Genomic DNA, 13,712 nt, shown 5'->3' with positions numbered 1-13,712 from the left:
AAGATATGGAGGTGCTGATGTTGGACTGGGATGGGCAAAGTTAAAAATCATACAACATGAGGTTATAGTCAAACAGGTTTATTCAGAAGCACTACCTAATGAAGGAACAGCACTCTGAAAGCTAGTACTTACAAATAAACCTGTTGGACTATAACTTTGTGGGCGGCACGGTGGCACAGTGGGCGGCACGGTGGCACAGTGTTAGCACTGCTGCCTCACAGCACCCGAGACCCGGGTTCAGTTCCCGACTCAGGTGACTGACTGTGTGGAGTTTGCACATTCTCCCCGTGTCTGCGTGGGTTTCCTCCGGGTGCTCCGGTTTCCTCCCACAGTCCAAAGATGTGCGGGTCAGGTGAATTGGCCATGCTCAATTGCCCGTAGTGTTAGGTAAGGGGTAAATATAGGGGTATGGGTGGGTTGCGCTTCGGCGGGTCGGTGTGGACTTGTTGGGCCGGTGTGGACACTGTAAGTAATCTAATCTAATCTAAAACTTGGTGTTGTTTGATTTTCACTTTAGGAAAGGATTAGAGGCAGAGGGAATTCAGACATATTGAACCACAGAGGAATAAGATGAGGCTGGAAGGCCTCTGCTTTAAAGCTAAGAGTAATACAGGTAAGACAGGTGAATTAAGGACATGGATTGAAATGTGAAACTGCGATATGTTGCCATTACAGAGACATGGCTGAGGGTGGAAAAGGACTGGCAACTCAACATACTGGGGTATAGGATTTTCAAGCAGGACAGGTCTGGGGCAAAGAAGTGGAGATGGTATTGCATTATTAATAAAATAATCAGTTATTGCAGTAAGGAGGATAGATATCTTGGAAAGGTCATCAAATGAGGTTCTGTGGATAAAGCTTAAGAATAAAAAGGGGGCAGTCACACAGTTAAAAGTATATAATAAGTCCTCAGTCAGCGTGCAATTGATGGAGCAAGATATGTACACCATTCACGGAGGTCTGCAAAAATAATATTAGCGTATTTCCATCACATGGTTTCAAATCCCCAACATTAAATTGGCATAATCCCAGTATCAAGGTTTTTAAAGGAGGCAGATTTCTTGAAATGTATACAGGAGAGCTTTTTATGTCGACAATCTCATAGGTCCAAGAAGAGATGGTACAGTGCTGGATCGAATTCTGGGCAATGCTGAACAGGTGCTTGACGTGGCATTTCAGTGATTGAGACCACATTTTCATGTTTTAGGTTTTTTTTATTGAAAGGGGAAAAGATGGTCTGAAAAACTAGACTTCTGGATTACAGGAAGACAGATTTTATTAAAATAAAGGTAGGATCTGGCCAAAGGAGAAAGTGAGGACTGCAGGTGCTGGAGATCAGAGCTGAAAATGTGTTGCTGGAAAAGCGCAGCAGATCAGGCAGCATCCAAGGAGCAGGAGAATTGACGTTTCAGGCATGAGCCCGTCTTCAGCCCTGAAGAAGGGCTCATGCCAAAAACATCGATTCTCCTGCTCCTTGGATGTTGCCTGACCTGCTGCGCTTTTCCAGCAACACATTTTCAGGATCTGGCCAAAGTAGACTGGAAACACTTGCTTGAGAGTAAATCTAAGGCAGACAGTGGGAGACATTCAAAAATGAATTAAGGCCCACTTTAAATGAATTAAGTATTCCCTTCAGGGGGAAATGTGGATGAAACAAGCCCAAGGAACCCTAAATGTCTAGGAATATTCAGGATTGGATAAAAAAGAAAGCCAAGGTCTGTAGCAGGTACAAAGAGAAAAAAAAATCAATGGAGGCCTTGAGTGGAGTATATAAAATCCAGTGGGGAACTTAAGAAAGCAATTACGCGAGCAAAGATGGGGACATGAAAAAGCACTAGTGGGCAAGATTAGGGAAAATACCAAGACATGCTACAAGTATATCAAGGGGAAGAGAATATAAAAGGGAAGAGAGAGTAACCAGGGAAATAATGGGCCCATTAAGGATCATGGGGAAAAGGTGTGCGTCAAGCCAAAGGACATTATAGAGTCTTAAATGAATACTTCACATCTGTCTACACTCGAGAGGAGGATGTAGGTACAGAAATTGGGAGGATAGACTCAAGCAGTTCGGAAATCATAGGGGCCCTGATATAATTTTTTAATTCCTCTCTCTCCACCCAGGGGAGGTGCAAGATGCCTGATGTAAATATGAGTGTGGGAGAGGACAATTATTAAGACTGTGGATGACACGAGGATTGGCTGGTTGTTTGACAGGGAGGTGGTCTTTGTTTACAGGAAGATATAAACAGATTGGTTGGATGGGAAGGTCAGTGGCAGGTAAAATTTAACCTCAAAGCAAGGTGATGCACTTTGAATACTCCTGTCTTGGTACTGCTTGCGATGACACTAGGAGGCTAAGAGGAATGGAGGGATCTTCAGGTATTTGTCCACAAACCACTGAAGGCAGCAGTACAGGTTAAAAAAGTGCATACAGACACAATTGGTCTTATTTGTCGAGGCATAGATTATAAGAGCAGGTAGGTTATATTGGAGCTGGAGAGGACTTTGGTTATATCACAGCTGTGTGCAGTTCTGATCTCTGTAACATAGATAGGTGTGTTTACACTGGAGGGAGTTGCACAGGAGATTCTGCAGGATGGTGCTTGGAATGAAGCACTTTAACTGTGGAAAAGGCTGGATAAGCTCAAGTTGTTTTTTTTTAGAGCAGAGAAGGTTGAGGAGGGACCTGACTGAGATCTATAAGATGATGAGGATGATGGAGATAGTGAATAGAAAGCAGTTGTTCCCCTTAGTTGAAGGATAAATAACAAGATCTGTTATTAACTACAAGATTATTAACAATAACAATAATTTTAGAGTAAAAGATGGCAATTTGAGGAAAATATTTTTCACCAAAGTTGGTGATTGCTTGCAATGGAGTATGGTTGAGGCAGCCAACTGCATAAAATACTTGGATAAGCACTTGAAATAAACTAGGAGAAAGTGAGGACTGCAGATGCTGGAGATCAGAGCTGAAAATGGGTTGCTGGAAAAGCGCAGCAGGTCAGGCAGCATCCAATGAGGATTCCTGAAGAAGAGCTCATGCCCGAAACGTCGATTCTTCTGCTCCTTGGATGCTGCCTGACCTGCTGCGCTTTTCCAGCAATACATTTTCAGCTCTAAGTACTTGAAATGTCAAACCTAGTGGACCTAATGGAAGAATGTAGGACTAGTGTAGATTTGTGTCGACTAATGTAGACTGATGCAAAGTACCCTATTCAGTTCCTTCCCGGTTTCTTTGTTCCCCAAGACTACCTCTCCATCTCATTTTTGGAGTGGATGAATCTCCACTTTTGCCTCTCTGTTAGCTTTTAAGGTATCTTCACATAAAAGTCTTGTAATCTTCTTCACACACTTGCTGTGTTGAGCCACACAAAGTGAGAAACCTTTCTTACCCATTTGACAGTCTGGCCAAAATGGCAATCTTTCTTCATTGTCATGTCAGAATGTTATGGATGAGAACCACACTAGGTGGTTTGGGAGGAATAGCATCCTGGTTCTGCATCCAGACCTTGAGCTGTTGCTGCAGGAGTTGCAACACCAGAACAAAATATTGTAAGGAGGAAGGAGAAACACTCCAAGTGTTACCAAGCAACTGTGCAGGTGACAGCAGCCATGCTGAATGTAGCAGGAATGTAATATTGAAGATGGAGACAGTACTGCAAACATTTCCATGACCTGCTGCACCCTAGTGCCATGACCCACGAAAAATCAAGCTCCATTATTCCCAGAGTAATCAAAAACATGAAAAAACTGTCATAAAACTATCCAAAGTCCCCATCGTACCTGACTGTGAACATAGATTTATAGAAAACACTCACAAATATCTGTTCTTAACAAGAAAACAGCTCTTTATTGTGATCATTAGTCACAAACATTGGCAGAAGAAACACAAATGTCTAATTTCTAATTCTATAGAGAGGGGGACACCATAATAGACAAGATATTCAGGTTGGGGGTGAAAAGAAGAAAAGAATCAGAGAAACAGCTCAATGTGAATTCAGTCTTGATGATAGAATTCAACTGAAAGCCAAATTTGCTGGAAATCTGAAAGAAACAGAGAAGCTGGAGAGACTCAGCAGGTCTGACAGCATCTGTCGTCAGTAAACATTTTGAGTCTGGAACAGGATTCATTTGGTTGCCTTCTTCCATTTCCTTTCAATTCTTTGATGCTGACACAAGTTGCTTGCAACCAATTCCAGTCTTTTGTCAAATTATGAAGATTGCCATTTTGGCCAGACTGTCAAATGGGTAAGAAAGGTTTCTCACTTTGTGTGGCTCAACACAGCAAGTGTGTGAAGAAGATTACAAGACTTTTATGTTAAGATACCTTAAAAGTTAACAGAGAGGCAAAAGTGGACATTCATCCACTCCAAAAATGAGATGGAGAGGTAGTCTTGGGGAACAAAGAAACCGGGAAGGAACTGAATAGGGTACTTTGCATCAGTCTACATTAGTCGACACGAATCTACACTAGTCCCACATTCTTCCATTAGGTCCACGAGCTTTGAAAATGTGTTGCTGGAAAAGTGCAGCAGGTCAGGCAGCATCCAAGGAGCAGGAGAAGCGACGTTTCGGGCATGAGCCCTTCTTCAGGAATCCTCATTGGATTTTCCAGCAACACATTTTCAGCTCTGATCTCCAGCATCTGCAGTCCTCACTTTCTCCTAGTTTATTTCAAGTGCTTATCCAAGTACTTTATGCAGTTGGCTGCCTCAACCATACTCCATTGCAAGCAATCACCAACTTTGGTGAAAAATATTTTCCTCAAATTGCCATCTTTTACTCTAAAATTATTGTTATTGTTAATAATCTTGTTGTTAATAACAGACCTTGTCATTTATCCTTCAACTAAGGGGAACAAATGCTTTCTATTCACTATCTCCATCACCCTCATCATCTTATAGATCTCAGTCAGGTCCCTCCTCAACCTTCTCTGCTCTAAAAAAAAACTTGAGCTTATCCAGCCTTTTTCACAGTTAAAGTGCTTCATTCCAAGCACCATCCTGCTGAATCTCCTGTGCAACTCCCTCCAGTGTAAACACACCTATCTATGTTACAGAGATCAGAACTGCACACAGCTGTGATATAACCAAAGTCCTCTCCAGCTCCAATATAACCTACCTGCTCTTATAATCTATGCCTCGACAAATAAGACCAATTGTGTCTGTATGCACTTTTTTAACCTGTACTGCTGCCTTCAGTGGTTTGTGGACAAATACCTGAAGATCCCTCCATTCCTCTTAGCCTCTTAGTGTCATCGCAAGCAGTACCAAGACAGGAGTATTCAAAGTGCATCACCTTGCTTTGAGGTTAAATTTTACCTGCCACTGACCTTCCCATCCAACCAATCTGTTTATATCTTCCTGTAAACAAAGACCACCTCCCTGTCAAACAACCAGCCAATCCTCGTGTCATCCACAGTCTTAATAATTGTCCTCTCCCACACTCTTATTTACATCAGGCATCTTGCACCTCCCCTGGGTGGAGAGAGAGGAATTAAAAAATTATATCAGGGCCCCTATGATTTCCGAACTGCTTGAGTCTATCCTCCCAATTTCTGTACCTACATCCTCCTCTCGAGTGTAGACAGATGTGAAGTATTCATTTAAGACTCTATAATGTCCTTTGGCTTGACGCACACCTTTTCCCCATGATCCTTAATGGGCCCATTGTTTCCCTGGTTACTCTCTCTTCCCTTTTATATTCTCTTCCCCTTGATATACTTATAGAATGTCTTGGTATTTTCCCTAATCTTGCCCACTAGTGCTTTTTCATGTCCCCATCTTTGCTCTCGTAATTGCTTTCTTAAGTTCCCCACTGGATTTTATATACTCCACTCAAGGCCTCCATTGATTTTTTTTTTTCTCTTTGTACCTGTTACAGACCTTGGCTTTCTTTTTTATCCAATCCTGAATATTCCTAGACATTTAGGGTTCCCTGGGCTTGTTTCATCCACATTTCCCGCTAAAGGGAACACGTGGGCCTTAATTCATTTTTGAATGTCTCCCACTGACTGCCTTAGATTTACTCTCAAGCAACTGTTTCCAGTCTACTTTGGCCAGATCCTGAAAATGTGTTGCTGGAAAAGCGCAGCAGGTCAGGCAGCATCCAAGGAGCCAGAGAATTGACCAATGTTCAGTTTTTCACTCTCAGATTGATAACTCAACTCTTTGATGTTTCTGAAGGTATATTATTCCTCCTTCAGTAGGTTATATGCAGAAAAAAGGGACTGAAAGCAAGCTGGCTAACGCAGAAGGTCTTTTGGTAGCTCCACAAAGGTCAGAGAAAGGGAATATTGATCCTTTCTTTTTGCAAACTAGATGTTTCTACTGCACTACCCTGACTACCTCATCCAAAATGTTATCAGGCAATCGCCTTCTCCTTGAAATCCCATTGGCTCCATTCTGCTCGCTTTTGCTCTATTACAGGAAAAAGCAACATTATATAAAGGTGTAGTTACCAGCGTCCCAGGGGATCACAGGACTGCTGTCTCATTAGAGAGAGACGATTGGTAGGGAGCTTAATCTCAGGACCACTAGACCTCAGTCGAGGGGTGAGGTTGAGAAATTGGAAGCTTCATGTTAATCTCAACACTGTGTCCAGCTCACAATGTACTGCAGTGAAAAGTCTGCACTTGCAGAATAGGAGTCACAATGTAATGAGAGTTGTTTTCTCAGTTGAAGACACAGCAATGGAGTTTTGAAAATCCATTCCCTGAGCTCATTTTTGGAGGTGGTAAATGGCCCAGAGCCAATGCCATGTGTTAGGGGCACATTCAGGCATGGTATAAAGCAGAGTAATGGAGTAATGGTGGTCATACAGAAAACTGTTGGTTCATGGCAGAGAATGGAAACCAACACACCAGCTAATATAGTTTCCACTAATATAGTTAAAGGTACTGATCTGGGCTGTGCATACCCCCAGTGTCCAAAGGTTGTTCTAATTATAGCCAATTGTATCCCATGCAAATCCTATCATTATTCACTCAGAAGCACTCTTCATCAGTCCACTCTCCGACCATACCAAAAACTATGCCAGCTCATCCCTCAAGTATCTGGGATGTTGAAGAACATACTACCATACAAATTATTGGTATATCAGAGAGGCGTGTACTGCCAGTGGAGCAGAATGAAGGAATCACATCAGAGTGCAGGAGTTGGTAGCTGGGTCAAAGACATCTGTGTACAACTCCCCCAGAGGTGGGAAGGATAGTAAACATTGAGCAGTCACTTTATAAGGCACAGAACTTGGAGCAGCAGCTGTATAGATGTCGAGTAGATTTCCCGAAGTTGATGCAAGCTCACGTACCTCCAGTGGTGTTGACCTCAATCATGCTCAGGGCTTGACTGCTTGAGCTCTACCCATGACGGAATAATCAATATCATGGAGAGCTATTTGCAACATCATATGTCAGGAGGTGGGCAAACCCCATCCATCAATCAAGCCAGTGCCTTTAATCCCAATACCAACTTTTGAAGAACCATTTAGCAGGACTTCAATAGATTGTGTAGCACCCCAACCTAAAACCAGGAAAAGGAAGGCATGATTGATGACCAATTTTAGATGTTTCCTCAAGATATCCTGAAGCAATACCTTTTGAAAAAAATACTGCAAATATAGAAGTGGAAACATTATTCCCATTTTTCTTTATCAAAGGTGCCCCTGTGGCCTTGTTCAAGAAGGGCAGTAGAGATGACCCAGGTAATTATAGACCAGTGAGCCTTACGTCTGTTGTAGGAAAAGTTTTGGAAAGGATTCTAAAAAGATAGGATTTATAATCATCTAGCCAGCAACAATTTGATTTCAGATATGGTTACATTTTTACAGATGTCCTATTTTCAGTGTCCAAACTGAGGGAATAGCAGGTATTAAATGATATGTGAATGGTATTGTCAAGGATATGTATACACAGATGGAAGCACCAAGGACCTCCAAGGACTTTTATTCAGCATCTCGAGTACAGTCCACCACTAAACCACGAATAGACACAACAGCAAAGTAATTTGGGATACAGCAGCTTAAAACAGAGTGGGTAACGTCAGCAGAAATGCATCAAAACAAAGCAGTTGAAACAGTGGGAAGTACCATCAGAGACTTCAGGGAAAAATGAGGGAGAACACGATCAGAAAGTAAAATTAAGGTCTGACATCAGAGGTAAGAAATTGCCTAGTGGTTATTTTCCAATTCACTTATCAAAACAAAGAAATTTCAGCTTTGATAATGATTAATCTAATAAGTATTTATAATATGTAACAAGTGAATGATTTAATACATCTTCAAACTCAGTCAGTTGTCACTTCACCACTGACAGGGACTAGCAGGTCAATGTTTTTCCTCATTTCTCGAGACATCGCTACCAACATCAATGGATTATGTAGGTTGTTGTAAAGTTGGGTCAGTCTCAAAATAAATGGAGCTCTGGGTTAGAGTCTATCATAGGAGACTTGACCAAAACTAAGTTAAAGGGGGTCTCAGCCTTAATGATGTCTTGAAAAACATGCACGTAAAAAAACTCCCAGGAAGTGAACGGATTTATCCCAGGGTATGAAAGATGGCAAAGAAGGAAATTTCTGGGGCCTTGACAGAGATCTTTGCATCCTCTTTAGCCAAAGCTGAGTTCCAAGAAAACTTGGGAATAGCTCATTGAAGGGCAAAGGGATAATACAGTAAATTATAAAGTACTGAGTATTACATCAGTCATAGGGAAACTATTGGAGGGGATTCTCAGGAACTGGATTTACTTGCATTTGTAAAATAATGAACTTATTTGGGATAGTTAGCATGGTTTTGTTTGGGGAAGGTCTTGTCTCAAATTTGATTGAGATTTTTGAGGAGTGATAAAAATGATTGATGAGGAATGGGGCATCTACTTATGTTTTACTAAAGCATTTGAAAGGGTCTATCGTGATGGGCTGATCCAGAAGATTAAGTCACATGGGATCCATGGTGAGTTGGTAAGTTGGATATTAAATTGATTTCATCATGAAAGACAGAGGTCAGTTGAAGGGTGTTTCTCTGACTGAAGGTCTGTGACCAGTAGATCTTCATGGCTCAGTGCTGGGATCTCTGTTGATTGCAATATCTTTAATTGACTTGGATGAAAATGTAGGTGGTCTGATTAGTAGGTTCACAGATGACATTAAAATTGGTGGAGTTGTGGAGAATAAAGCAGGTTGTCAAAGGCAATTGGAAATTTGGGCAGAGAAATGGCAGATGTAGTTTAATTGGGGCAAGTATTACATGATACATTTTGTAAGGTCAAGTTCAAAATGAAAATATACAGTAAAAGACAGGACCCTTTGGAGCAGTGACATACAGAGAAATCTTGGAGTGCAAGTCTATAACTCCCTATAAATGGCAACATAAGTGGATAAGGTGGTAAAGAAGGCATACGGCATGCTTCTTTTCATCAGCCTGGACATTGAATATAAAAGTTGGCAAGCTGTATAAAACTTCTGTTGGTCCACATCTGGAGTATTGTGTGTATGCAGTTCTAGTCACCACACTATAGGTGAGATTTGAAAGTTTTGGGGAGGGTGCAAAAGAGGCATCAGGATGTTGCCCTGGCTTGGAATGTACTAGCTATAAGGAGAGGTTGGATTGTTTTCAGTAGGGGTCAGAGACTAAGTGACAACCTGATAGATAAAACAAAATTATGAGAGTCATGGATACAGTGGATAGTCAGAATCTTTTTCCCAGATGGAAATATCAAGTACGAGGGTGCACTGGTTTAAGGTGGGGGAGGGCGCTTAGTTTAAAGGAGATGTGCAAGGCAATGAGGGTTGTAGGTGTCTGGAATGCACTGCCACACGAGGTGACAGAATCAGACACAATAGCAATTTTTAAGAGACATTTAGACTGATACATGAACAGGCAGATAAAGGGATACAGCACGTGTGGACAAATGAGATTAGTTTAGAATGGCATCTTGGTTAGCATAGACATGATGTACTGAAGGGCCTATTCCTGTGCTGTATTGTTCTATGATTCTACATTCAATAGCCATTTCCAGTTCTGAAGGAATGCTGCACTGCCATTTTTGATAGCAAATGTAAAACAAAGTCCTTCTACTTATTTCATGTAAGAAAGTCCATGACACTATCTTAAAGTAAAAACATGGATTTATCCATTGGTGTTTGCCCAATATTCACATCTCAAACAACATCACTAATACAAACTATCACATTGCTATTTGGGGAAATTTACTGCATAAAATTGGATGCCATGCATGGTATCAGTGATTACATTTTCAAAATACTACATTTACCATAACGCCATTTGTGATTTTCAGGAGATCTTTGAAGAGGTTATTTGGTGTTTACTGCTGTCATGAAATCATAACAGCTCCTTGCTGTAATATTTCACCAGCAATGCCGTACTAGTAAACTTCCTCATATCGCATTTACCCAACTTCACAGTCAGATAGAACATACATAGAACACAGGACAGTACAGCACAGAAACAGGCCCTTTGGCCCACGATGTTGTGCTGAACATGATGCCAAATGCAACTAATCCCTTCTGCCTGACCTTCGTCCATATTCCTCCATTCCTTGCACATTCATGTGCTTATCTAAAAGTCTCTTAAATGCCCTTATCTTATCTGCCTCCATCGTCACCCCTGGCTGGGCATTCCAGACTCCAACTACTGTGCAAAAACCTTGCCCCTTACATTTCCTCTGAACTCTTCTCCTCTCACTTTAAATGCATGTCCCACAGTATTAGACATTTCAACTGTACAAGATTCTGACTGTCAACCCTATCTATGCATCTCAAATTTAATAAACTTCTATCAAGTCTCCCCTCAGCCTCCACTGCTCAAAAGAAAATAACCTGAGTCTTTCTAGATGTGCAGATACTACAAATATTACTCTGCAGGCAAGCACCACATGACTGTGTATTCACCGAGCACACAGTACATGGTGGGAGATCATAAAATACACATGGTAGACATGTATTGCATTAGTGGAAAGAAAATAATTTTGCTCATAAAATTCTATCCACAAATTTCTATTAAGTTTAATAAACAAGTTTAACAAAGTAACTAACCAGCATGACAAAAGAACAAGATAAGTTTGTAAGCTGCATCTGAAAACTTACTGGGTTAGTTTTTTGAAATGAATTTTTAGTCCGAGTACTGAACGTAATCTGCCTGGAATGCGAAAGAGGATTTTGAAAATTTGGCAACAGTGGGGCCTACAGGATTTTCACACACTGATAACAATCCACCAAATATTGTATTTTCTAATAGGAGTTATGGTCAGACCCCATGTAACCAGAAATGGAAAATTTGTAACTTGAAACTTTTTTGAAAGCTACAAGTCGGGGTCCAACAATCTTAGCACATGATTCACAAAAAGCTAGCGTACAAGTTGAGCAAATAACAGAGAAGGTATATGGAACATCGGCCTTTATTTCAAAAGGAATGTAGTAGGAAAATAGGAAATCTTGCTAAAAATATATAAAGCCCTAGTTGGAGCACAGCTGGAATACTGTGACAGTTTTGGTCTCCTGATCTAAAGAAAGATATATTGGCGTTGGAGGCAGCATATACAAGGTTCACTAGATTGAGCCCATATATGGAGGAATTTTCTTACCAGAAGAGGTTGAGTAGATCGGGCTTGTACTCACTGAGGTTTTGAAGAATGAGAGGAAATCTTTTTGAAACATAGCAAATTCTTAGGAAACTTGAAAGGGGAGATGTGGAAGTGTTGTTACTTCTTGTGAGGCAGTCTAGGACTAGAGAGTATAATCTCAGTTATAAGTTGCCCAGATAATACAGAGAGTTTTGCTCTCAGCAGGTGGTAAATCAGTGGGAATTATTTACTGCAGAGAGTTGTCAAGTCTGGATCATTAAGAATATTCAAGTTTGAGATAGACAGATTTTTATTAGGATTATGAGAATCAGGCAGAAAAAGTGGAGAGAAGGATTATCAGATCAGCTCACTAAATGGCCGATTTTGCTTCAACGTTTTCTGGTCTTAAGATGGTTCCTATAGATAGGAGTTTGATTAATGGGTAGAATCATAGCAACTTGGACTACTTGTTATGACTATCATAGTGGAAGGCAGTGGAAGACAGATCGGGCAGGATAGGGACGTGCATTTCAGACTGTTCAATATAAATGTAAGATGTCTGCATGGCTATTCTCCGGGTGCTCTGGTTTCCTTCCATAGTCCAAAGATGTGCAGGTTAGGTGAACTGGCCATGCTAATTGCCCATAGTGTTCAGGGATGTGTAGGCTAGGTGCATTAGTCAGGGGAAATGGAGCATAATAAGGTAGGTGAATGGGTCTGGGTTGGATACTCTTCAGAGGATTGGTGTGGATTTGTTGAGGCAAATGGCTTGTTTCCACACTGTAGGGATTCTAGCCACGTAAAACGTAACATTCAGTTTTGGCACAGAGACCTCTCTTCGCTGAAAAGGATTGGAATCATATTTTCCTTACACTCCAATTTCCTTCATTCAGACCAGATTGCTCAAGTGAAATCTCCAAATTAGAAAGTTGGTATGCGACCATTGTACTCGATGAAAGATTTATGTCATTAGCCTCAGCTGCAGTTGAAAGGAAATAACATGCAGGACCCCTATGTGGTTAGAAACTACATCATGGTTCTTTGCATTTTTCTAACATTTGCAACTGACTTCTGACATCATAAAAATTCACAATGTCAGTCTCCTTTTTTTAATTCATCTCACGGGAGGTAGGCATTACTGGTTAGGTTTTTGCCCATACTGAGTTTCACTTGTGAAGGTGATGGTGAGCTATCTTCTTAAACTGTTGCAATGTGTTGTAGAACTAGTCCCAAAAATGGCATAACAACCTTAGGTTAATTACACCCAAATCTATCGATTTATCACTTCTGCAGTATATAGAAGGATTATTATATTTGTCATAGGGATAATTGCAGGCCTTTTTTTCAATCACATTCATATGTCTATTTAAAAGAGACTGAGAAAATTTTGGGAAAGCTTTTCTTCTATCTGTTAAGAGGTATACACCAACTGATGTTAATTAAACTGGCAATCTTTTTCCAAGATATCATTATGACAGAACATGACAATGAAACATGAAGCCTTTATTATTTCTCATTGAAGATAGAAGCCCTTTAAAATGGTCCGAATTTGTTGTAATTGTGCTGTTGCCATATTGCGTGGTAAAGCTGTATGATATCTGGAAAGAGTTTGGTTAGCCTGAAACCACTGATTATCATTTCTTGGGAAGTACCAACTTTTAAAAAGCACACATGCTAATTGTAATTCAGTGAGATGAAAACGAAGAGAACTTACGATGGGCACAGATGTTGCTTCTTCTTTGACTTTCCTTTCTTTGAAGACTTATCACTGGACAAACCTAGTTCAATCCAGAAGCATAAAGAGATGAGGAGAAGGGATGCTTTGGTCAGCTCCATTCTTAAATCGATTGGTCCAGCAACGTCTTAATCTGGAACAAGAAAAAAATGTCAGCTAATATTAATCCTTCCAAGGAACTCCATTTTGAAAATGACAAAACAGAGAAGGGCTAGAGAGACTGAACCACATTGTGTAGGTGTGGATGTCAGGAGTGTGTCCATATGATTGGTGTCCCAACAGTAGAGCCTATACCGATCACCCGACAGCAATATTTAATTGCTGTCACACGTCCACCGCTCTCGGCTCTGATATCTCACACTGCATTTGTTTTTTTTAAAACACTATTTCGTTTAAATT

At 40.8% G+C, this 13,712-nt stretch overlaps 1 protein-coding gene across 1 annotated transcript in view; it reads right to left on the bottom strand.

Annotated features, from left to right (window-relative positions):
- Positions 1-13,712, bottom strand: part of glrbb (glycine receptor, beta b) — a 216,188-nt gene that overhangs the window by 193,317 nt on the left and 9,159 nt on the right. The window contains exon 2 of the mRNA XM_060851436.1: positions 13,293-13,440. Within this exon, the coding sequence (XP_060707419.1) occupies positions 13,293-13,440 (148 nt within the window). The remainder of the gene's footprint in view (positions 1-13,292; positions 13,441-13,712) is intronic.

This window comes from Hemiscyllium ocellatum, chromosome 36, assembly GCF_020745735.1.
Source record: "Hemiscyllium ocellatum isolate sHemOce1 chromosome 36, sHemOce1.pat.X.cur, whole genome shotgun sequence".
Lineage (NCBI taxonomy): Eukaryota > Metazoa > Chordata > Chondrichthyes > Orectolobiformes > Hemiscylliidae > Hemiscyllium > Hemiscyllium ocellatum.
Note: the sequence above shows the minus strand (reverse complement) of the source record. Positions and strands in the feature narration are given on the sequence as shown.